This window comes from Scyliorhinus torazame, chromosome 2, assembly GCF_047496885.1.
Source record: "Scyliorhinus torazame isolate Kashiwa2021f chromosome 2, sScyTor2.1, whole genome shotgun sequence".
Taxonomy (NCBI): Eukaryota; Metazoa; Chordata; class Chondrichthyes; order Carcharhiniformes; family Scyliorhinidae; genus Scyliorhinus; species Scyliorhinus torazame.
This window is the reverse complement of record NC_092708.1, coordinates 124,405,856-124,429,295: the sequence shown is the minus strand read 5'-3', so window position 1 is coordinate 124,429,295 and position 23,440 is coordinate 124,405,856. Positions and strand designations below refer to the sequence as shown.

The 23,440-nt window shown below is 46.1% G+C and overlaps 1 protein-coding gene across 1 annotated transcript in view; it reads left to right on the top strand.

Annotated features, from left to right (window-relative positions):
• The window catches only part of chrna1 (cholinergic receptor, nicotinic, alpha 1 (muscle)), a 56,806-nt gene that overhangs the window by 20,919 nt on the left and 12,447 nt on the right, over positions 1-23,440 (top strand). The window contains exons 3-7 of the mRNA XM_072476419.1: positions 5,531-5,575; positions 5,754-5,863; positions 8,469-8,664; positions 13,590-13,827; positions 14,846-15,069. Coding sequence (XP_072332520.1) covers positions 5,531-5,575; positions 5,754-5,863; positions 8,469-8,664; positions 13,590-13,827; positions 14,846-15,069 — 813 coding nt within the window. The remainder of the gene's footprint in view (positions 1-5,530; positions 5,576-5,753; positions 5,864-8,468; positions 8,665-13,589; positions 13,828-14,845; positions 15,070-23,440) is intronic.

The window sequence follows — 23,440 nt, the reverse complement described above, 5'->3', positions numbered from 1 at the left end:
TTTAAATGAAGGCAAAATAAGGAAGTTGTCTGCCCCACATTCAAATATATTCATATGGGGTGCAAAATGGTGTTTGGAATTTTCGGGCCAGGCAAATGAATTGCTCCAGTTGTAATTCCAGAAATACAAAAAGTTGTGTGGAATTTAAGTGCATGTATTTCAAAATTTTACGTAAAGCTTTCATTATATTCTGCAACTTGTTTACAATGAATGAAAAAATGGAAGACCATATGAATTCATTAATTAAATTAAAAATTCAGTTAAAATTGTTTAATTTTACCTTTAAAATTATTTTACCGTTAATATTATTTAGTTAACTGCCTATGGCAGGCAAGTTCTGTTAACCAGAATTTCTAAAGTTCTAAGTTTATGGCAATGTGCTAAATTAGGCTTTACGTTTTACATATTCCACTTATCAATACTTACCAGAATTTCCCACTGTCTCCAAAAACTTCATTAAGTCACTTGGTTCAAATGCCGCTCCACTTTAGAACGGTTCTGTTCAGACCTCTCTGCTCAGGCCCTCTTGCTTTTATATTATTCTCAAGTTCTCACTGATGTCTGAACTGTTCTACATCTGGGGATTATTGAAAAACACTCACAACTGATTGACAAAAGGCATGTGGGATATTTGCCTTTATTAACCAAGGCATAGAATATAAGAGCAGGAAGGTTATGTTGGAGCTGTATAAAACACTGGTAAGGCCACAGCTGGAGTACTGTGTGCAGTTCTGGTCACCACACGATAAGAAGGAAGTGATCGCACTGGAGAGAGTGCAGAGGAGATTCATTTGGATGTTGCCTAAGCTGGAGTGTCTCAGCTATCATGAGAGACTGGATAGGCTGCTGTTGTTTTCCTTGGAGCAGAGAAGGCTGAGGGGGACCTGGTTGATGTGTATAAAATTATGAGGGGCATAAATAGGGTGGATAGGAAGGATCTTATTCCCTTAGTGCAGGGGTCAATAACCAGAGGGCATAGATTTAAGGTAAGGGGCAGGAGATTTAGAGGGGATGTGAGGAAAAACCTTTTCACCCAGAGGGTGCTAGGAGTCTGGAACACACTGCCTGAAAGGGTGGTAGCAGATTTGGATTTTGTTTATTGTCACGTGTACCAAGGTAGAGTGAAAAGTATTTTTCTGCGAGCAGCTCAACAGATCATTAAGTTCATGAAGAAAAGAAAATACATAATAGGGCAACACAAGGTACATAATGTAACTACATAAACACCGGCATCGGGTGAAGCATACAGGGGTGTAGTGTTAATGAGGTCAGTCCATGAGAGGGTCGTTTAGGAGTCTGGTAACAGCGGGGAAGAAGCTGTTTTTGAGTCTGTTCATGCGTGTTCTCAGACTTTTGTATCTCCTGCCCGATGGAAGAAAGAAGGGACCCTCGCAACGTTTAAGAAGTATATCACTGAGCACTTGACACCTCGTGCATGAGGTTGGGGCTGATACAGCTGAAGGTGGTATACAGAGCACACCTCACAAGGGCAAGGATGAGCCGGCTCTTTGAGGGGGTAGAAGATGTATGTGAACATTGCGGGGGGCCCGCAAATCACATTCATATGTTTTGCGTCTGTCCAAAGCTGGAGGATTACTGGAAGGAGGTTTTTAGGGTAATCTCTAAAGTGGTGCACGTGAAACTAGACCCGGGCCCTCGGGAGGCCATATTTGGGGTGTCGGACCAGCCGGGGTTGGAAATGGGTACGGAGGCAGATGTTGTAGCCTTCGCCTCGTTGATCGCCCGAAGGCGGATCCTGTTGGGATGGAGAGCAACGTCTCCACCCTGAGCCCTGGCATGGCGGGGGGACTTGTTGGACTTCTTGACTCTTGAGAAGGTTAAGTTTGAATTGAGGGGAAAGATGGAGGGGTTCTACAATTCATGGCCTTTATTCATTATGCACTTTCAAGAATCGAACATTATTGGGGGGGCGTTGGGGGGAGGGAGACTGTATGTGTTAATGGTGACTATGGGCGATTCCTGATTCTTTTTTGTTATTTGTTTATGTTAACATGTGGACAGTTGTTTGGGGGTTTGTGGGAGGATGGGATTGTTGTTGTTGATATGGGGATTGACATTATATTTGTTACTGCTTATTGTTTATTGTTGGTGGGTGTAAATTTGGGAGAAAATGTGAAAAAGGAGGAGAATAAAAATATTTTTAAAAAATAAATAAATGAGCACTTGAAATGCCATAGCATACAAGTCTACGGTACTGGAAAATGGGATTGGAGTAGATAGGTGCTTGATGGCCGGTGTGAACACATTGGGCGAAGGGCCTCTTTCCGTGCTGTAAAACTCTATGCCTCTATTTAGATATTTTACGACTTTGATGTTACCAGTATACTTTCTGTCAAGCTCCTGGTAGATATTTTGAATTAACATAGTGTGGTGGTATGTATTAGGGGTAGTACGGTACCCGTGAAGCCGAGAGGCTATTGGCAGACAGGCACTGGGTCCTGGTTGGATTAGCCGCCTGATGGCTCCGCCTTTCAGAGCCCGGGTTCTTCCAGCAGCCGCATTCTGTAACTGAGCTGCTGGGGAACAAGTCTTGCTTAATAAAGCCTCGATTGACTTCATCACTTCTCGACTTGAGTGAGTAATTGTTGCGCTACAATTTATTAAGCAGACTTAAAAAGACTATGGAGCTCCGGATCGCCCCGGAGTGCCTGCGAATCATGCCCCATGCAGCAAAGGTTACCTTCGAACGGCCCCCGGCCGGACCACGGAAGATCAGAAAATGCAGGTCCTGCATTCCAGGGTGAGCCCGGAGATCTATACGCTCATCGAAGACGCGGAGGATTTACCGACGGCGCTCACCATGCTGAAAGGAGTCTACATTCAGCCCATAAACCAGGTCTACGCACACCACCAACTCGCGACGAGACGGCAAATCCCCGGAGAATTGCTAGACAAGTTCTACAGCGCACTGTTGATATTGGGAAGGAACTGCAACTGCCCATCGGTGAGCGCGATCGAGCACACGGAGCTCCTAATCAGGGATGCTTTTGTGGCAGGTATGACTTCTTTTCAAATTCGCCAAAGACTGTTAGAGAGAGACTCGTTAGGACTCACAGAGGCACGGGCCCTTGCGGCCTCCCTCGACGTGGCCTCACAAAATGCCCGCGCCTACGACCCGACCGCGCAGCAGCCCCTAGGGCTCCGTGGACCCCCGTTGCGACCGACTCCCCGGCACCCCCCACCCCCCCCCCGCAAGCCTGCGCAGCTAGAGCACCCGGTGGTCCCCGCTGCTATTTTTGCGGGCAGGCGAAAGACCCCCGGCAGCGCTGCCTGGCCCGCTCAGCTATTTGTAAGAGATGTGGCAAAAAGGGGCATTACTCAGCGGTGTGCCAGTCCCGGGGAGTCGCCGCAATCTCCGGGGGAGAACAGGGACAGCAGACTCAACCCCCCCAATGATCCATGTGCGGCCCATGGGCGCCGCCATTTTGGGTCCCGGACACCACGCAGGGAGGATGGGCGCCGGCATCTTGTGACCCCCCGGCCACGTGCGATCCATGGGGGCAGCCATTTTGTCCGCCCCCGACCACGTGCGATCCATGGACGCCGCCACCTTGGCTGATAGCCAAGGACCCCAGCATAGACGGCTCCACGGGGTCTGAAGAAAACGCCCCGATGCAACAACCACGACTGGCTTCGGTGACCCTGGACCAGTCGCGGCCCCGGACGCTCCAAACGGCAACAACAACGGTGCTGGTCAACGGGTACGAGACGCCATGCCTGAACGTCTCTGGGAGCACTGAAAGTTTTATCCACCCGGATACGATAAGACGCTGTTTTCTTTCCATTCGTCCGAGCACCCAAAAGATTTTCCTGGCAGCGGGATCCCATTCCGTAGAGATCAAAGGGTTCTGCACCGCGAACCTCACGGTGCAAGGGAGGGAGTTTAAGAATTATAGGCTTTATGTCCTTCCCCAACTCTGCGCTCCCACTCTCTTAGGGTTAGATTTCCAATGTAACCTCCAGAGCCTAACGTTCCAATTCGGCAGCCCAATACCCCCACTCACTATCTGCAGCCTCGCGACCCTCAAGATTGAACCGCCTTCCTTGTTTGCGAACCTCACCCCGGATTGCAAACCCATCGCCACTAGGAGCAGATGATACAGCGCCCAGGATCGGACGTTTATCCGGTCTGAAGTCCAGCGACTGCGGAAGGAAGGCATAATCCAGGCCAGCAATTGTCCCTGGAGAGCCCAGGTGGTAGTTGTGAAGACAGGGGAGAAGCAGAGGATGGTCGTAGACTATAGACAGACCATCAATAGGTACACGCAGCTCAATGCGCGTGACGAAAATCTGTAAATAATTCTGACAAAACCTGTACATAATTAAATGTTGGGATAAATGCATAGCCACTGTACGAAATTAGTTCCAGGACCAGCCTTGTAAACCCCTACCACCATGCGACCCACCACCCCGCCGGGTTCTTTTTTAACAAGGGGTGAATGTGGTGGTATGTATTAAGGGTAGTACGGTACCTGTGAAGCCGAGAGGCTATTGGCAGACAGGCACTGGGTCCTGGTTGGATCTGCCGCCTGCTGGCCCCGCCCAGAAAGGCAGCGTATAAGAGCCCGGGTTCTCCCAGCAGCCGCATTCTGTAACTGAGCTGCTGGGGAACAAGTCTTGCTTAATAAAGCCTCGATTGACTTCATCACTTCTCGACTTGAGTGAGTAATTGTTGCGCTACACATAGAAACATAGAAAATAGGAGCAGAAGGAGGCCATTTGAGTCTGTTCAACCATTCATTATGATCATGGCTGATTATCCAACTCAATTGCCTGATCTCACCTTCCCCCATATCCTTTGATCCCCTTCGTCCCAAGTGATGTATCTAACTGCTTCTTGAAATTGTGCATGGAGGGATGCAACAATCAAGAACTTTGGTTTAAGAGATGTTCTGTTTTGATGTTTAAAATTGAAGTAGCAGAGTTGATGCATACATTCTGTCTAACAATTAACTTTTTGCCATGGTAAACAGGTTGAATAATTAATAAAACATATAATATCCCCCTCAGGCTCAGAAATGAGATATTATAGCCAAATGTTACAGAGCAGTAACTGATGTTGGCTGCAATTTACCGCTTGTTAACGCCGACCGGATCCTGACGGCATGTCCCTGCCTCGGGTTTCCAGGCGACGAGGGGTGCATTCAACGGGAAATCCCGTTGACAACGGCGGGATGAGAAGATCCCACTGGTGGGCCGCCTCCGGCATTGTAAAACATGTGGCGGGTTGCGCAAAAAATGCATGTGCTGTGAAAGGATATTTATATGCATAAAGATTCAGTAATATTTATATAAATAATGTGGAAATACAGACATTATATTTGAAATTAATGTCATTATATTTGCAACATTGTGTGTAGGAATTATTTGTATCAATTCCAATAGTTGCAGAACGCTGCATGTATCTAAAATTGGCTTTTATTAGTTCTATCCCACTTTCTGTGGGATTACTTTTTAGAAGAGCACTAATTCATGAGTCTTGGCTAAAGTTCTACTATTGTTCTATTAGGATGAAGTAAATCAAATTGTGGAAACAAACGTGCGTCTGAAACAGGTAATAAGGAAGAACAATTGTTTTCATTTGCTCATGTCTGTGTTTTAGCAAGTGAAAATTTCTATTCAACACTTAACTAGATATGTACTGTCTTTAAAATGTAGTGATTTATTAACTGGCAACATTTAAAGGTGGGAGGGATTATTAATTTAACATTTGTGAAATGCTTCTTCTTTAGCAATGGATTGATGTGAAGCTTCGCTGGAAACCAGCTGATTATGGTGGAATTAAAAAGATCAGGGTGCCTTCTTCTGACATTTGGCTCCCAGACATTGTATTGTACAATAAGTAAGTCAACAAAGTCATATTTAACATTTATGGACCTAGATTAGAGACATTGGCATCTTCAAAGCTTTACTTATCTTGATGACCCATTACTGGCATTTTTTCACAGTGTGGCCGATTTTAACTTTATTTCCCACAGGGTCGAAGATCCACCAAGCATAGAGGATTGACTGTGTTTCCATTTGACAACCGTTGAGGAAAAGGCGGAGCACAGGAAAGGCAATGAGGGACGTGGAGCTGCAAATTAACTGGGAGTGAGAGGGGAATAGCACTGCAATGGACAGGGGACTGAGAGGGACAGGGGGACTTGAGGGACAGGGAGCTGAGAGAACGGGGGGCTGAGAGAGACAGGGGGACTGAGAGGGACAGGGGGGACTGAGATGGACGGGGGGACTGAGAGGGGCGGGGGTGGGGGACTGAGAGGGACAGGGGGGACTGAGAGGGACGGGGGGGACTGAGAGGGATAGGGGACTGAGAGAGACCGGGGGGGGGGATTGAGAAGGACGGGGGGACTGAGAGGGACAGGGGACTGAGAGGGACGGGGGGACTGAGAGGGACGGGGGGACTGAGAGGGACGGGGGGACTGAGAGGGACGGGGGGACTGAGAGGGACGGGGGGGACTGAGAGGGACGGGGGGTCTGAGAGGGACGGGGGGACTGAGAGGGACGGGGAGGGGGACTGAGAGGGACAGGGGGACTGAGAGAGACAGGGGGACTGAGAGTGACAGGGGGCTGTGAGGGACAGGGGGACTGAGAGGGACAGGGGGGACTGTGAGGGACAGCAGGCTGAGAGTGACAGAGGACTGAGAGGGATGGGGGGGACTGAGAGGGACCGGGGCACTGAGAGGGACAGGGGGACTGTGTGGGACAGCAGGCTGAGAGGGACAGGGACTGAGAGGGACAGGGGGACTGAGAGGGACGGGGGGACTGAGAGGGACTGGGGGACTGAGAGGGACGGCGGGACTGAGAGGGACAGGGAGACTATGTGGGACAGCAGGCTGAGAGGGATAAGGACTGAAAGGGACAGGGGGACTGAGAGGGGCAGCTCATTTGGTGCCTTGATGGCCACATGCGGGTGCAATCTGTGCGGAGTCTGCACGATCTCCCCGTGTCTGCGTGGGTTTCCTCCGGGTGCTCCGGTTTCCTCCCACAGTCCAAAGACGTGCAGGTTAGGTGGATTGGCCATGATAAATTGCTCTTAGTGTCCAAAAAGGTTAGGAAGGATTATTGGGTTACGGGGATAGGGTGGAAGTGAGGGCTTAAATGGGTCGGTGCAGACATGATGGCCAAATGGCCTCCTTCTGCACTGTATGTTCAATGTTCTACGTTCAATCAATGATGCCCTGCACCTAGGGGAATCCAGCAAATCAGATGAATCCTCTTGCACATCCATTTGAAATTGCATGTACTGCCCTGCTTCTGCAAATAGGGCATCAGTAACCTGTGAGATGCAGTGATGTGCTGCTACTTGCGTGGTGCTGCAAAGGTCCACAGCTGATCCTTAGAAGGTGCCAGAAGTGAAGGGGCCCAAGGACATAGGAATTTTCATGGCTACTTGCAAGGCATGGCGAGCAGTTCTGTGAGGTGTGAGGTCTTCTGTGAGAAGACAAAAATCTTACAGATATCTGCCTGGATAGGCATAATTTCCCAATGTACTGATTTTATGACGAGTCTTCAGCAGTATATCCTATGCTGCAGGTATGGCCTCTGTAGTAACTTGGTTACAGAAAGGTAGTCAAACACGTTGTAAAAGTTAAATCTTCGTTACTTCAGAAAACATTGAGGTAATAATACAGTTTGGCTTCAGGTACCAGCAGCAGCTCAATGGAACTGTACATAAGCTCCTTGTGGCTATACTGAAAACCCGCGCAAGCCTGCGCTTACGATGATGCCAAACGCACATGTGTACTTTTGTTAAAGACATCCATACGCATAACCAGATGATAAGATGCTTATTAAAACACTTTTTTTTTACAGCTTCCATTACCTTCCTGTCCCTTATTCCTTCCCTTTGCCCTCTTTGTGTTCCAACAAAGAACAATACAGCACAGGAACAGGCCCTTCGGCCCTCCAAGTCTGTACCGTTCATGATACCACCCTTGGTCAAAAACCTCAGCACTTCCTAGTGCCATATCCCTCTACACCCATCCTATCCATATATTTGTCGAGATGCCTTTTGAACGCTGTTAATCTATCTGCTTCCACAACCTCTCCTGGCAGTGTTCCAGGCATTCACCACCCTCTGTGTAAAAAACCTGCCTCACACATCTCCTCTAAACTTTACCTTACGGACCTTAAATCTGTGCCCCCTGGTGACCTCCGCACTTACCCCTATTGGGACCTAAACATCCTGCCCACTGTATCAAACTAGCTTATATTTGGAACCTTACAAATTCAAAATTAATATCCAGTGTAGATTATGTTCTTTGTGTCCATTCTTGAATAATTCTTGATAACATGGAAATGAGCAAAAAACAGAATCTTCTTTCCAAGTAACTAAAGTTCTCTAAAGGAGCTGTTCACGTGGACAATGGCATTAATGTAAATATTACTATTTACTCGAAACATGACAGTTGTTAATAATAATTGTTTTTTTTGTCTTATAACAGCGCTGATGGTGATTTTGCCATTGTTCATATGACGAAGGTGCTTTTGGACTATACAGGAAAAGTAATTTGGACACCTCCGGCAATTTATAAAAGCTATTGTGAAATTATTGTAACACATTTCCCATTTGACCAACAAAATTGCAGCATTAAGCTGGGAATCTGGACATATGATGGTACAAGAGTTGCCATATTCCCGGTACGTGTCAATCTTCATTTAAAATTTTACCTTTTTACTGTAATATTTTGAAAAAGCAAAGCACCCACTTTGCACGTTAAATTTAATTCTTCTTCTGAAGGTACCAATTACACTGAGCTACAGACGAGTTGGCACTGGCAGCCTTCCAAGACCCAGTCTAAGTGGCCATTGTTTTGGCATCGGCCTAGTTGGAATTTCTCAAATTTGGACAATACAATCCCATCTACACCATATATCCAGAAAGGTGACCAGCAGGGTCTGTGGGATAATTATCTGGGCACATTGCATATAGTAGGGAAGCCCATGTCAGTTAGAGAATCTGCCTAATTTTCTGTCCATGGATGTAAAAACCTAGCAGTCTCTGTTAGGGGAACGCATTGTTCCCTGTCAGATTTTCTTGTAATTGCTGCACCTAAGTAATCTACTGGCTTCAGGCACAGGAATAGGGAAACCTACCACAATATACTTAACATAGTCACAGATTTTACAACAAGAGGAGTATGAAAAGAGAGCTTAGATTTAAGTACACTGCACATGAAGGGATGGTGAATAGATTTAATCGATTGCCAAGGGAGATATGAGAGTTAATTGGATAAATACCTGGATGAAGTTTAATAGAGAGTGTGAGCAGTATCATGAGTTCTTATCACCGCTAGATACTGTATTGACCATATAGATGGCACAGATTTTTTTCCAGTCTTTACATTCATATCTTCTTTCATACTTAATCAGCCTTAAAGGTAAATATTGCCACAGTCCCAGAGGACCATAGGCTGTTCTCTCCTTTGAGAGGAAGAGCTGACTGGTGGTGATTTAACCTGAGGGTCACCACATCTCAGGCAAGGAACAAGGTTATCATGAATAACCTCAGCCAGTACAGGAATTGAACCTACACTGTTGGCATAACTCTGCATCGCGTACCAGCTGTCCAACCAACTGAGCTAACCGATGATCATAACACAGTTTATATCAGCTATTTACATGTTTTAAATGATACTTTAAATATTTTAGTCACAGCCCCTGCATCACATCTTGGATTAAAAAATGTAGCATTTATAATTAATCAGGGCTAATTTTCTTCTTATATGCACTTGAGGGACTCTCAAATCCCAAGCACAAAAGGAAGGAAAATGAGCAGAGGTCTGTGATGTCTAATCTTTGATTCCTTTATATCACCTATGGATTTTTGGGATATTGCTTGAAGTAAGGGTTGGGGTTGGGGCAGGTGGAGGGGGGAATCACAGCTGGCTCATCAGCCAATCTTTCCCCTTCAGTGCCAGTAGTTCACTGATTTTAAGGGGTACCCAAAATAAATGGGAAATGGGGTTCAAGCCTAGTGCTCAGACCCACTCCAGCAAGCACCCGTAGGTCCAAAAATTAAAATCTTATTTTCTTTAGGGGGAAAGTAAGACAGGTGGAGGAATCATGGCTGCTGGCTATAGATTCAACCAGAAGGCTTCAAGGACAGTGACGTATACAACTGTTACAGGTGGCACAAGCCTGCATTCTCAATTTGTTTGCAGGTGTAAGATAATTGGGGTTAATACAGGGGGTCAGAATGAATACACCTGAGTGCAAAACTTGACTTTTCCAGATTTGTAAAGGTTTGAATAAGAATAATTGACATGGAAAATTGCACAATTCCAATTACAGTGCACAACTTCAAGCAATGGGAAATATTGAATGCAACATTCTGCTGTAGTTAAGAAGATATTGCCATAGTGGTGCTTTAATACAGGACCTCAAACTAATTTTCTCTATTACAATTTCCCATTGTCCATTGGAGGAAGCTGGATAGGTGTAAATATATAAAACAAGGGACAGATTCTTCACTGGTCTCAGGTCTGGGATGTGACCTGGAGAAGACCTGCAGAATATATTTACCTAAATCTGTGAACACTGTGAGTGAAATCTCTGCTTTCTGGCACTGGAATTTACAAAGCTCATGGAGGGCCTCTAGTGGCTAAGAAACTGCATTGTTATTACACAATATTACAAACTGAAAGCTCCACTTTTGTCCCACCACCACCCTTCCCCTCATTTTTCACCGTTCCAAAGATTCTCTTTTAGAAAGTAATAAAGGGGAAAAAGCATGTTATTTTGACAATACCAATAGACAATTAACTTTTTCTGCTTGCAGAAAAATACTTTTCACTGTACATCGGAACACGTGACAATAAACAAATCCAATCCAATCCATTACTTGAAGATCAAGCCTATATGGAAAGATAATCAGATATTCTATAGGGGGGGGGGGGCACAGTAGCACAGTGGTTAGCACAGTTGCTTCACAGCTCCAGGGTCCCAGGTTCAATTCCCAGCTTGGGTCACTGTCTGTGTGGAGTTTGCAATTTTTCCCTGTGGCTGCGTGGGTTTCCTCCGGCTGCTCCAGTTTCCTCCCACAGTCCAAAGATGTGCAGGATAGGTGGATTGGCCATGCTAAATTGCCTTTAGGGTCCAAAAAGGTTAGGTGGGGTTGCTGGGATAGGGTGGAGGTGTGGGGTTGGGTAGGGTGCTCTTTCCAAGGGCCAGTGCGGACTCGATGGGCTGAATGGCCTCCTTCTGCACTGTAAATTCTATGATTCAAGATCAGAGTTAAAATAAAAACAATGGTTTCTTGGGTAATCTTGAATAAAAAGAGTTTGGGCACATCTTGACCCTAAATAATTCAGTCACATGATTCTGGATTAATCTCCTACCATGCAATGATTGATGCTGTGTGCTGCACAGAATTGAGTGATTATTTTGGGAATGTATCCCAGGTTGTGTTACGGGACAATCTTAATAAGCTTTGCAGTCATCAAATATACCCCATATAATGCATTGGTCATGTTGCTGTCATAAATATCAATATAATTCAATATAGTTCTCTGGATTAGAAATAAACATCAGTGTTTCTACCATTTAACTTAATACTATCATTTTTATTAATCATATGTTAACATTTTAGGCAATATAAACATTTATAATTTTTAAATTGTAATTGTGATAACCCCATTTGTATAGTTACTTTATAATTAATTAAATTACTGAACCTGTACATTCCCTCATTTAGAAAGGCTAATCCAATCCATCATCATAATACTTTTCTCTTATGAAGTGTGGCATTTCACCCAATGCACTACTTTGTGGCTCTCGAGCTCCTTAATATACGTGAAACATTTATGTTATCCTGTGGATTCACTGGATTTATGGTTTCAGTTCAGGTTAGCGTGAGAGTGCTAAAGAACATAGGTGAAATTAACTGCCTTTTGGAACTTGCATGCTACATGCTCTTTAGTGCAAATTGAAATTGATCTTTTACAAAATTACACCATCTATGCTAAAGGAATTGAGTAATTGGGCCAGTCAGAGAAATAGATTTAACAAGAATAACAGGTTTACCTAGATTCCAAGCACCACATTTTAACACAGGTTTAAACTAGCAAGCTTATCAAAGTTATCTTGGGACTTTGAAGCATGAAAAATAAAATGTATTTAACAGGACTCAACAATTACAGAATTCAACATGCTGGATTAAATACAAGCGTATGAATATGGCTGGTAGACCATCTGGTCCATTAAGCCTATCCCACACAGTAATGATGCCTTGAGCATTCTTGGGGGAGAAAACAAACAGGAAAAACCTACGGTCAATTCGGGAAAAAATATTGAAATTCCTCTCAACCCCATTAGGTAACCAAAACAAGTGAGGAGAGCATATTGACTGCATGTATTACTTGTTATTTTAGAAGCTGTTGTGTCTGCCCCTGCTGGAACTGATCCAGTTCTGCTTTGAAGGTATACAGAGTGTCAGCATTCACTGCCTAAGCCAGCAACTCATTCCCTAGTTCTTCATCCCTCTGGGAGAAGAACAGTCAAACATCTCATCTATCTCTAACCTTATTGGCACAACTCCTGATCTTCCCCAAACTATCATTCGTCACACAATCTAGCTCCTTAATTATTTAAAAGACCACTATCAAATCACTCTGAAGCCTATGTGTCTCTAAGTAAATTGAATAAGCTTTTTAAAACTATCTAAGAGTGTATAAATTTGGAAGCACTTTTCTGGCCCTTGTTCTGAGTCTTTTGAAAGTCTTCAGCCACTATACGAGGGGTATCAAAACTGTATGGAAGATTCTAAATATGATATAACCAAGGGTTTGCTTCATACTTTATAATTCTTTCCTCAACTGATTTCAGTTCTGTTCCATGTGGAATGTAATTATACCTGGTTTTGGTTTTCTCAAACATATAACACTGTATTTGACAATGATTGGCCCTGTTTTCCAGTATTTCTGCTTCACAGTCTGAACTTGCATATAATTTTGTAGCATCCACAAACTTTCAGACCATTCCCTACGTTATTTGAGAAGATAGTCACAAGTGGTTCTTGGTTCAACGTCCATTCCAGGGTTTAAGTACAAAATTCGAGGCGGACTTGATTGCAAAACTGAGGGAGTGCTGTCTTTCAGATAAAACATTAAACTGAGGCCCCATTTGTCCACTGAAGTGAAGATAAAATATTTCTTGGTCCCCGATAACCCAAATGATGCCCTCATCCATTAGTGAAACATACCTCCTTTTCCAGAAGCTGTGCTGAGTGTCTCTGATGATTCCTTCTGTGTCCAAGTGTAAAATTTCTGGGTTTTGATGTGTAAAACCCTTCTAATTCAAATTTCTACGTTTCAAATTCTTAATTTCTAAACTTAGGGTTCTCAGTTGTGCATAAAGAACATTTGTTATGATCCTATCAAGCCTACAACTGACATCAGACTAATGGGCCTGAAGTCCTTGGGATCTGACTTGTCAACCTTTTTGAAAACTGGAACTTCAAAAACAAGGCAATAATGACTTTAAAATAAACTACATGTCCCATCTTTGAGATAAAATTCAATTGTCGATTTAACATAACAAATTACAATGCTATGGTTCCTATTCAGGAAAGTGACCGTCCAGATTTGAGTACCTTCATGGAGAGTGGAGAGTGGGTGATGAAAGATTATCGTGGATGGAAACACTGGGTGTATTATACCTGCTGTCCAGACACTCCTTACCTGGATATCACCTATCACTTTGTCATGCAGCGCCTACCTCTTTATTTTGTTGTGAATGTCATCATCCCTTGTCTGCTCTTTTCCTTTTTAACTGGATTGGTATTTTACTTGCCAACTGATTCAGGTACGAAAATAATATTTGAATATATTTTGCAATTTGTTATTGCCGAGACAAGTTCTTTCTGTTTATGAAGTATGAATGTAAAATGAAATTAGAGATTGCTCCAACTGCACTATTTGTAGAAAAATACACTTCTACTTAGTTACATACTTTCCCCTTTGCATTCTCAATTAATTTTCTCTTCTCCTCAGCCAGGTTAGTTTCTCGGGTGTTCAAATCTATCTCTTAAACTCTTCCTCCAAAAGTTTATTATGTTTTAGATTCTGTGCGGAACAGCCCTAAACCTCAGCATATACATAAACAAATAAATGTAATATGAGTTCATTTTGTATTGATTCACTAACTTCCTATCAAGCACCTTATTTATGTCTCCAGTATTGTTCAATTCTCATAATTACTCAGTCTCCTTCACTTATTTTACAATTATTTCCTTTCTGGGTCTCATATGTACTTTGTATTCACCTCACATGTATTCCATCTTTATCCACCTTACATTGACTCATACATGCTTTCTAAATATCCCCCATGTACTCATTCCCTCTCAGTGCACAATGCATTCATTCGTGAAACCTGTCTATCCTACATATCCCTTTGCACTTCATTGTGACAGAATACAACCAAACCATCACATGAGCAATCAACAGTTGACAAATTACCATGTTTTCAAATCATTAAATACTATAAACATTAAAAACAAAAATAAACTTCAAATGCTGAAAATCTAAAAACTGAAAGATGAATGACCTTTTCCCAGAATCTTCTGTTTGTGTTCCAGAACATTAAAATTACCCAACTGCTAGTAGGCTACTGCTTAATATTTCAGATGTGATTTTATCCTGTCCACCATCACAGTTAGGTTTTCTCACTCTCGATTGTCAACTTGTCAGCCACCTGTTGTTCAGATGAGAAAAGGGTGCTTAGCAATAGAAAATAATCTCTAATTTCAGCTCTAAATAGTTCATAATGATAAAGCTTTTCCTGGTTCATATTTTTACAGCGTTGACTTCTGATTTTCTCACAGGTGAGAAGATGACTTTGAGTATTTCAGTTTTGCTGTCACTGACTGTGTTCCTTCTGGTTATTGTTGAGCTGATCCCTTCAACATCCAGTGCTGTGCCTTTAATTGGCAAATACATGCTCTTCACAATGATTTTTGTCATCAGTTCAATCATTATTACTGTTGTCGTAATTAATACCCACCATCGCTCTCCAAGTACACATACGATGCCACAATGGGTACGAAAGGTGAGATATACATCATTTGTTTTATTATTTTTGAAAAATAATCAAAAAGTCAAAAGAAATATTTAAGGTAATCAGAAGACCAGGTCAGATTGCTGATTGTTATGTAGAATTTCTCAACAGGAAGCATGGATATCCCAAACTGGAGCATCGCTAATAATAAGGCAACCAAATAAACGTCAGATGGGGCAAGAGTTTGCACCAGTTTTTAAAAATGGATTATGACAGAATTAAGGTCCATCTGGTTTCAATAATCAACATTTCAACATTGTTGCTCCAGTTCTGTGATCCTGGCAATATCAGTGCTGTGAGCATTGGTTAGCTTCTGAGACAGCAAGACTAACCTCACTGTTTCATAGAATTTACAGTGCAGAAGGAGGCCATTCGGCCCATCGAGTCTGCACCGGCTCTTGGTAAGAGCACCCTACCCAAGGTCAACACCTCCACCCTATCCCCATAACCCAGTAACCCCACCCAAAGTAACCCCACCCAACACTAAGGGCAATTTTGGACACTAAGGGCAATTTATCATGGCCAATCCACCTAACCTGCGCGTCTTTGGACTGTGGGAGGAAACCGGAGCACCCGGAGGAAACCCACGCACACACGGGGAGGATGTGCAGACTCCACACAGACAGTGACCCAAGCCGGAATCGAACCCGGGACCCTGGAGCTGTGAAGCAATTGTCCTATCCACAATGCTACCGTGCTGCCCAAAGTTTCTTGGGAGATGTGCCCCTTACTAGTATCATGAAGGTCTCTGCATCTGTCCACCACAGGTCAGGGGAAAGTGGCTTCCATATTGATTAAACATCTGTATTTGCTATGGTGATTGGAGAAAACGAGGGACAAATTCTGTTTTTTTTGATGCTGCTGCTTCAGGAGTCTTGCTATAGAAGATGTCCTGATGTAGGAGCTGCAAAGTATGGAGGCTGCCTAAACTTTGTACTGGAGGGTAATATTCTGTGGAAGCACAAGTGCAAGCAGTCTGGTTGGAGGCTATAAGAATGAGTGCAGACTATATGGACCTGTATTTCTGGGAGGATATATACAAGGAGCTTTTAAGTATCAGGAAGAGTGCCAAGTGTGTTATATTACTGGGTTTACGTAATATATGTCGTTACTAACTGTAGATGATGTTGAAGAACACTCGAGTCTTCGAAGTAAACTGAAAGAATTTATTGTGTAACGATAAAACTAATAAATACGTTCGACACTCCACTGAACTAACTCTAGCAATAAAGTAAGGATAAATAACTGTACAAACTGTATCTATGCTACATGTGGTGTCTAGGTTGTGATCTTACTCTGCTACACTGCTGCTATCTGATAACTCCTGCATGGAAAGAGAGCTAGAGCTTCTGGAAGCTCAGTTATAGGCGGGATTCTCCCAACGGGAGTCTAAGTGCCGACACCGGAGTAAAAACCGGAGTGTTTTACTCCGGCATGGGCACCCGTTCCCAGACCCCTATTCTCCGCCCTCCATGGGGCCAGCAGGGGCGTTGTGCGATTTATGGGGGCGGGGCCTCATGCGATTTATGGGGGCGGGGCCTCGGCGTGGCGTCAGAGGCCCGGCACCGCGTAAAAGACGCGGTGCCTTGGGTCCCGCGCATGCGCAGTTGGGCCGGCACCAACTAGCGCATGCGCAGTGGCGCCGGTGCCAACCGACGCATGTGCGGTAACCTCGCGGAGCATTCCAGCCCCTCACCAACATGGCGCCGGGGTTCTGGGACCGGTCGCGCAAGGAAGTAGGCCCGGGGGGGAAGAGGCCGGCCCGTCGATTGGTGAGCCCCGATCGCGGGCCAGACCCCATTGGAGGCCACCCCCGGGAACGGAGCCCCCCTCCCCCCTCCACCTAAGCCTTCACAATGAGTACCCGCTGGCAGCGACCAGGTGTGGATGGCGCCGGCGGGACTAAGCCGTTTACGTGCGGCCGCTCGGAGAATCGGCGTTCGCCATTTGCGGCGATTCTCCGAGCAGCCCGGCGCGATTCGCGCAGCGCTGGTTTTGGGGGGTGGGAGAATCGCGTGCGGGGGTCGGGGCGGCGTGACACATTTTGCACGGCGCCCTGGCGATTCTCCCACCCGGCGGGGGTGGGGGGAGGGGTGGGGGAATCCCGCCCATATAGTGTGTTTTGTAATGCCCTCTAGGGTAGTGTTACAGCTAGGTGTTGTGATTAACCCTTTAGTTACATGTCTGTCTACATATCATTACAAAGTGTATACACATTTGGACAGATTATTCCTATAGGTGCATAGTATGCAAGGAATAAACAGAATTTCTGTGCTCGTGTTGTCTGGGCTGGAGGGAACCAGGAGATACAAAGGTCTGAGAATACGCACGAACAGACTCAAAAACAGCTTCTTACCCACTGTTACCAGACTCCTAAACGACCCTCTTATGGACTGACCTCATTAACACTACACCCCTGTATGCTTCACCCGATGCCGGTGTTATCTAATTACATTGTGTACCTTGTGTTGCCCTATTATGTATTTTCTTTTATTTCCTTTTCTTTCTTGTACTTAATGATCTGTTGAGCTGCTCGCAGAAAAATACTTTTCACTGTACCTTGGTACACGTGACAATAAACAAACAAATTTAACACACCTATACATCTCTAAGGAGATCACACTGGCAACACTTGATATGAATTTGTGGCAGGAGTAAAAAAATCCTGGATTTATCTTGTGCCTTTCACAACTGCAAGATATCCTAAGGCACAGTAGCACAGTGGTTAGCACTGTTGTTTCATAGCACCAGGGTACCAGGTTTGATTCCTGGCTTGGGTCACTGTCTGTGTGGAGTCTGAACGTTCTCCCTGTGTCTGCGGGGGTTTCCTCCGGGTGCTCCAGTTTCCTCCCGCAAGTCCCGAAAGATGTGCTGTTAGATAATTTGGACATTCTGAATTCTCCCTCTGTGTACCCGAACAGGCGCCGGAATGTGACGACTAGGGGCTTTTCACAGTAACTTCATTGCAGTGTTAATGTAAGCCTACTTGTGACAATAAAGATTATTGTTATTGAAGCACTATGCAACTAGTGAAACATGGCAGCTGATTTGTGCACAGCAAGCTCCCACAAATAGCAATGCCATAATGACTGCTTTTTGTGAGATTGATTGAGGAATAAATGATGGCTATAGACACCAGGGATAATTCCAATGTTCTTGTTCTAAGAAGGTGAGTCCTTGGTTTAACATATCATCCAAGTGACATTGCAACACTCACTACTGCAGTGAAATGTCTGCTTGGATTTCTGTACTCAAATTCTGGGACTTGGACCCTGAACCTTCTCATGAAGAGATGTGAGTGCTCCTAACTAAGCAATGGCTAACACTTAAGAGGGGAGAAAACCTTTGATGGTGAAATGCCTGTTTCTGTGTCGTAATTTCTATGAGTTATAGTCCATTAAGAGCTACTGCCTGATTGGATTTTACGCTCCCCAGCTAAATATAGGAGGTTTTCCTGTGTCAAAATCTATTCAAGCAGACGCTGATCGTAAAATACTGCACCATTATCCTCAGTATTGGTCTATTTTTGCCAGGATTACTAAATTGGAGCTAATATGCCTGGAAGATGTAAATGATTAAAAACGTGTATTCATGCCGTTGGGAAAATCCTTGGGACTTCAAATGAAATTCACTTAATGAGAAAATATTTTGTCCTGAGTTATGAGCAAGCTTCTCAGACCGTATGTCTGTGGTGCAGTCTAATCTTGGAAGCCAGGCACCATTGTCACTGTGTCTCGAGTTCATGATTTACTTCAATTAAACTCAATAAAATCCTGAAAAGGGCTAAGAAACTAAAGTAATTTGTTCGGTGGATATCAGGAAACTGTTTGGTTTACCAGTGAAAGTCAAGTACTGTGCAGTTATTTTATGGATGGTGTCAACTTGGTTGTGTATATAAACTCAATTTATAGTTTAGCATAAAATATATGGGGCTGGATTCTCCATTCCTGAGACTAAGTGTTGACGTTGGGGCAGGATTCGTACATTTTCATGACAGTAAAACTGGCATCAAATCTGGACCGATACAGCGACGGTGGAGGGGCTAGCACCGGTGCCACATGGAACACAATCGATTACAATGAAAAAGGGTGCGGGATTCACCGGGTCCGTGATTGATACTCAGGAGGCTGACAAGCTGCAGCCGCATATACACACACACACTCATCCCACCCAACAAGATGGCACTGGTTGTGCTGGAGCACACCCATACAACTGATGGGTCGTCTGGGGCCAGAAGGCACCTCGGGGGGTGGCCTGGGGGGACACCGATACAACCCATGGCCCTAAGTTCACAGTGGGCAGTCAACAGCATGCGCAGCTGCATGGCTGCATTTCCGGCTGCAGCAATGATGTTCCATGTCTGTCCACCCCGACCCCAACGCCTACCTCCTGGCCATCCCCCGCTAGTCCCCCAGGCCCTGACAAAAGCACCCTCCACCCCCCCCCCCCCCCCCTCCCCCGGCTAGCGACATAACTGTTAGCACACTATGCCGATGTTGGACACTTGCCGTACCCCCTCTCTCTCTCTCAGCAGCCACGACATCGGTTTCATGATTTTTAAAAGCACAAATGAAACGTGTCATTGGGAACTTGGCCCATCGGAGGCAGAGAATTGCGGAGGCCCCGGAGAATACCGGGCCAGGCCAACTAATGATATGCAAACGGTGTTTACCCTGTACAGTCGTTCTGGACCGCATTGACGCTACTCTCTCCAGGTGACAGAGCGTTGCGATTTGCTGTGGGATCGGCACCCGCTGCGATTTTGGTGTCGGAACCTATTCTCTGCCCAATGGCGTTTCCCGATACCAGCGCCACCAAATAGAGAATCCTGCCCATGTTTTATCAAGTGTTGTATTTTTCTGTCTACTGGAGGGATTAGAAATGTATAGTAGTTATCCATACAATGGGCCATACAATGGCCGCCCTGGTCGGGGGGTGGGGGGATCCTTCACCGTGGGGGACCTCAGGGGGCCTATATTGCACGATCTTGGGGGTGCCTATATTGTTGGGGCTGCTCCGCATTGTGAGGCCGCCATGTCGCGCAGGGCGACCGCCGAAGGCCACCGCTGTGCGCATGCGCGGACGCCCGACCGGAAGTGCAGGGCCCCGTATCGGCAGGCAAAGCTGCATGGAGTACTACTGGGCCCTGCTAGCCCCCTTCAGATAGGAGAATCACTTGGGACTTTCTTCAAGAAAATCCAGAGTGAAACGCAGCGTTTTTATGCTGGAGTGGGGACATAGCCCCATTATTGAGGATCCCGCCTGGGAAATCCCAAAAATATCAGTACCAGACGGCGTATCAATTTCAAGACACTGATCCCAGTGCTGAAAATATTCACTGAGGCAGGGAGAGCATGGCACAGCAATACCACTTGCCCCCCAGTTGAACAAATTAAAAAACTCATTTGGAGCTGTTGAAGAGGGAAGCACAAGGTTTATGAAGCTGTCAGTTTCAGAGCAGCATTGGGGAGATGGGTATACAGTAGAGATCCAGTCAAAACTGCCTCCGGGGCATCACCCTGGCCCATAAGAGGGTCAGCAGGGCAAAGGGGGTTGGCATTTGGTAAGTAGGTGCCCTTAGCACCATGCAAGTGGCAGGGTAAGTCAGCACTTAGGCATTAAGGGTATCCAACCCCTGGCATCACAGGGGCAGAAGAACAGGGGGAGAAGTTGTCAAACACAATAGAACAGTCACCTGTCTAAAAGGAAGGCTACAGCTGTCACTGGAAGCACAATTGTCAGATGTTTGGCCCAGTGGTAATGAGGGGTAACATTCTGTGTAAGAAAGGCAACAAGAAGGCATGGGAGAGGAAGGCAGAGAGGCTATACCCTCAACACAAAATCTACTGGCAAAATTAAAGCTACTTGGAGATGTCTCAGACCCAGTACCCCACTTTTGTGAGGGCCACCAAGAATCCGGCATGAGTGGAAGTATAGAAATAAATAACATTTATTTGCAATAACATATATATACAGCAGCAGCAGTAACTCCCTTGCTGCTCACTCCTCTCTAGCTGGTTCCAAACTGACCAGCTTTATTAACGCAGGGAATCTGCTAATGATTTCTCCTCCCCCCTCATTGGGGAAGCTCATACTTCCAAAGGATTGTGGGATTGTAAGCAGGCAGGTTATAACATCCCTCCCCCCCAAAGTCCAAGGAATCCACCGAAGACCCTGGCGAAGGAGGGCGTCAGACTCGTTTTGCCGCAGGCCGGACGCCAATTGTACGAGGTGCTGAATCGGGCGGCGTGTAATGAGATGCAAACGGCGCTTCCGTGATGAACGGCGTAACTGTTGTACATCCACGGTCCGTGGGCCTGAGGATTCCCCCTCTGAGGCGTCCTGTGGCTCCATCTCGGAGTCGGAGTCCAGCATCTCGGCGTCTCTATCTCCACACGGTTCTGCAACGACCTGCGCAGGCTTTGAGTGAGGCACCAGCGGAAAATTGTGAGGAATACTCTCCACTGGTCTCTGGGGCTGTAGAAATGAGCTCCGGGGTCGGGGAATCTTTGGAAGAGATGGTCTTCTGGACCGAACGTGGTCTACATGCTTGCGCTGGAGATGACCCTGGGCTTGCACCTGGTAAGAAATAAGGCCCGTTCGGCGATAGATAACACCAGGAACCCACTGGGCACCACCAGCAAAATTTTGAACGAACACTGGGTCAAAGGGCGCAAACTGCCGAATCGGCCGATGCCAAGAAAAACCATGTCCCTGCCCTTCTTGAGTGCGACGTACTTTTGCGCCAATGTCCGGAAAAAGCATGCTAAGGCGGGTGCGAAGTCTCCGGTCCATTAGGAGTTCCGCAGGAGCTACCCGTCACCGCATGTGGAGTGGTCCTATACGTGAACAAAAAGTGAGCCAGTCTTGTGTCCATTGATCCGGAAGACTGCTTCTTTAGGCCTTGTTTGAATGTCTGCTCTGCCAACCCATTTGAAGCCGGGTGGTATGGAGTGGTGCGGATATGGCTTATGCCATTCATCTTCATGAACCTCGCAAACTCCTCACTTGTGAACGAAGTGCCGTTGTCCGTGACCGGCACCTCGGGGAGGCCATGCGAACTGAATGACAAACGCATCTTCTCAATTGTTGCGCAGGACGTTGTGCCTACCATCTTATGCACCTCTAACCATTTAGACTAGGCATCGATTAATAGAAGGAACATAGATCCTTGAAAAGGGTCGGCGAGCGCGCCCAATGCCGCCCTGGCCATTCCCAGTGATGTAGGGGCGCGGCCGGCGGAAGCTTCTGATGCTCCTGGCAAATGGAGCAGTTTTGGCCACCTTCTCAATGTCGGTGTCGATGCCTGGCCACCAGACATAACTCCGGGCCATCATTTTCAGTTTGGTCACACCCGGATGCCCCCCATTGTGCAAGTCCCTTAGTATCAGCTCCTGGCCTTTTTCCGGGACAATCACACGCGGCCCCACAAGAGGATACAATCTTCCACACTAAATTCTGACAGCTTGGATGAAAATGCCCGCAACTCACCTGGGAGCTGTCTATGCTGCCCACCATACAGGACTATGTGCTGAACCTTTGACAGGACTGGCTCCATCTGGGTCCACTCACAAATCTGTGATGCCGTGACAGACAAGGAGTCCATAAAATTTAGGGTTGCAACCACCTCACCGGTCGTGGGGGGGGTCGACATGGGGCCGGTCGATAAAGGCAATCGGCTCAGTGTGTCGGCATTCGCTATCTGGGTTCCTGGTTTGTGCTCCAGAGAATACTCGTAGGCAGCGAGCAACAAGGCCAGTGCTGGATCCGTGCGGAAGCAATGGGCGGTATTGGCTTATCCTCTTGGAAACATCCCAGCAGAGGCTTATGATCAGTCACGATAGTGAAGTGGCGGCCATACACATACTGGTGGAAGCGTTTCACCGCAAAGACCACCGGCAGTCCCTCCTTCTCGATCTGCGCGTACTTCTTTTCCGCTGCAGTCAATGTGCGGGAGGCAAAAGCTATCGGCCGCTCGGCCCCGTTCTCCATCTTGAGGGACAGGACAGCCCCAATACCATACGGGGATGCATCACATGTGACGAGCAAAGGCTTTCCAGGATCATAGTGGGTTAGTAACCCAGACGACGACAAATGTTGTTTTACCCGCCGGAAAGCGGTTTCTTGCGACTGACCCCAAACCCAGGTGTGATTCTTCTTTAGCAGAAGAACGGGTTCGGCGCCCAACATAGTTGCCAGATTGGGGAGGAACTTCCCGTAATAGTTTACGAGGCCGAGAAAAGAACGAAGATGCGAAGTGTCTGTCGGGGCGGGAGTTTGTTGAATAGCGCACACCTTCTCTGCGACGGGGTGCAAACCTTCGCGGTCCACCCGATAACCCAGGTAGACTATGTCCTTCGTC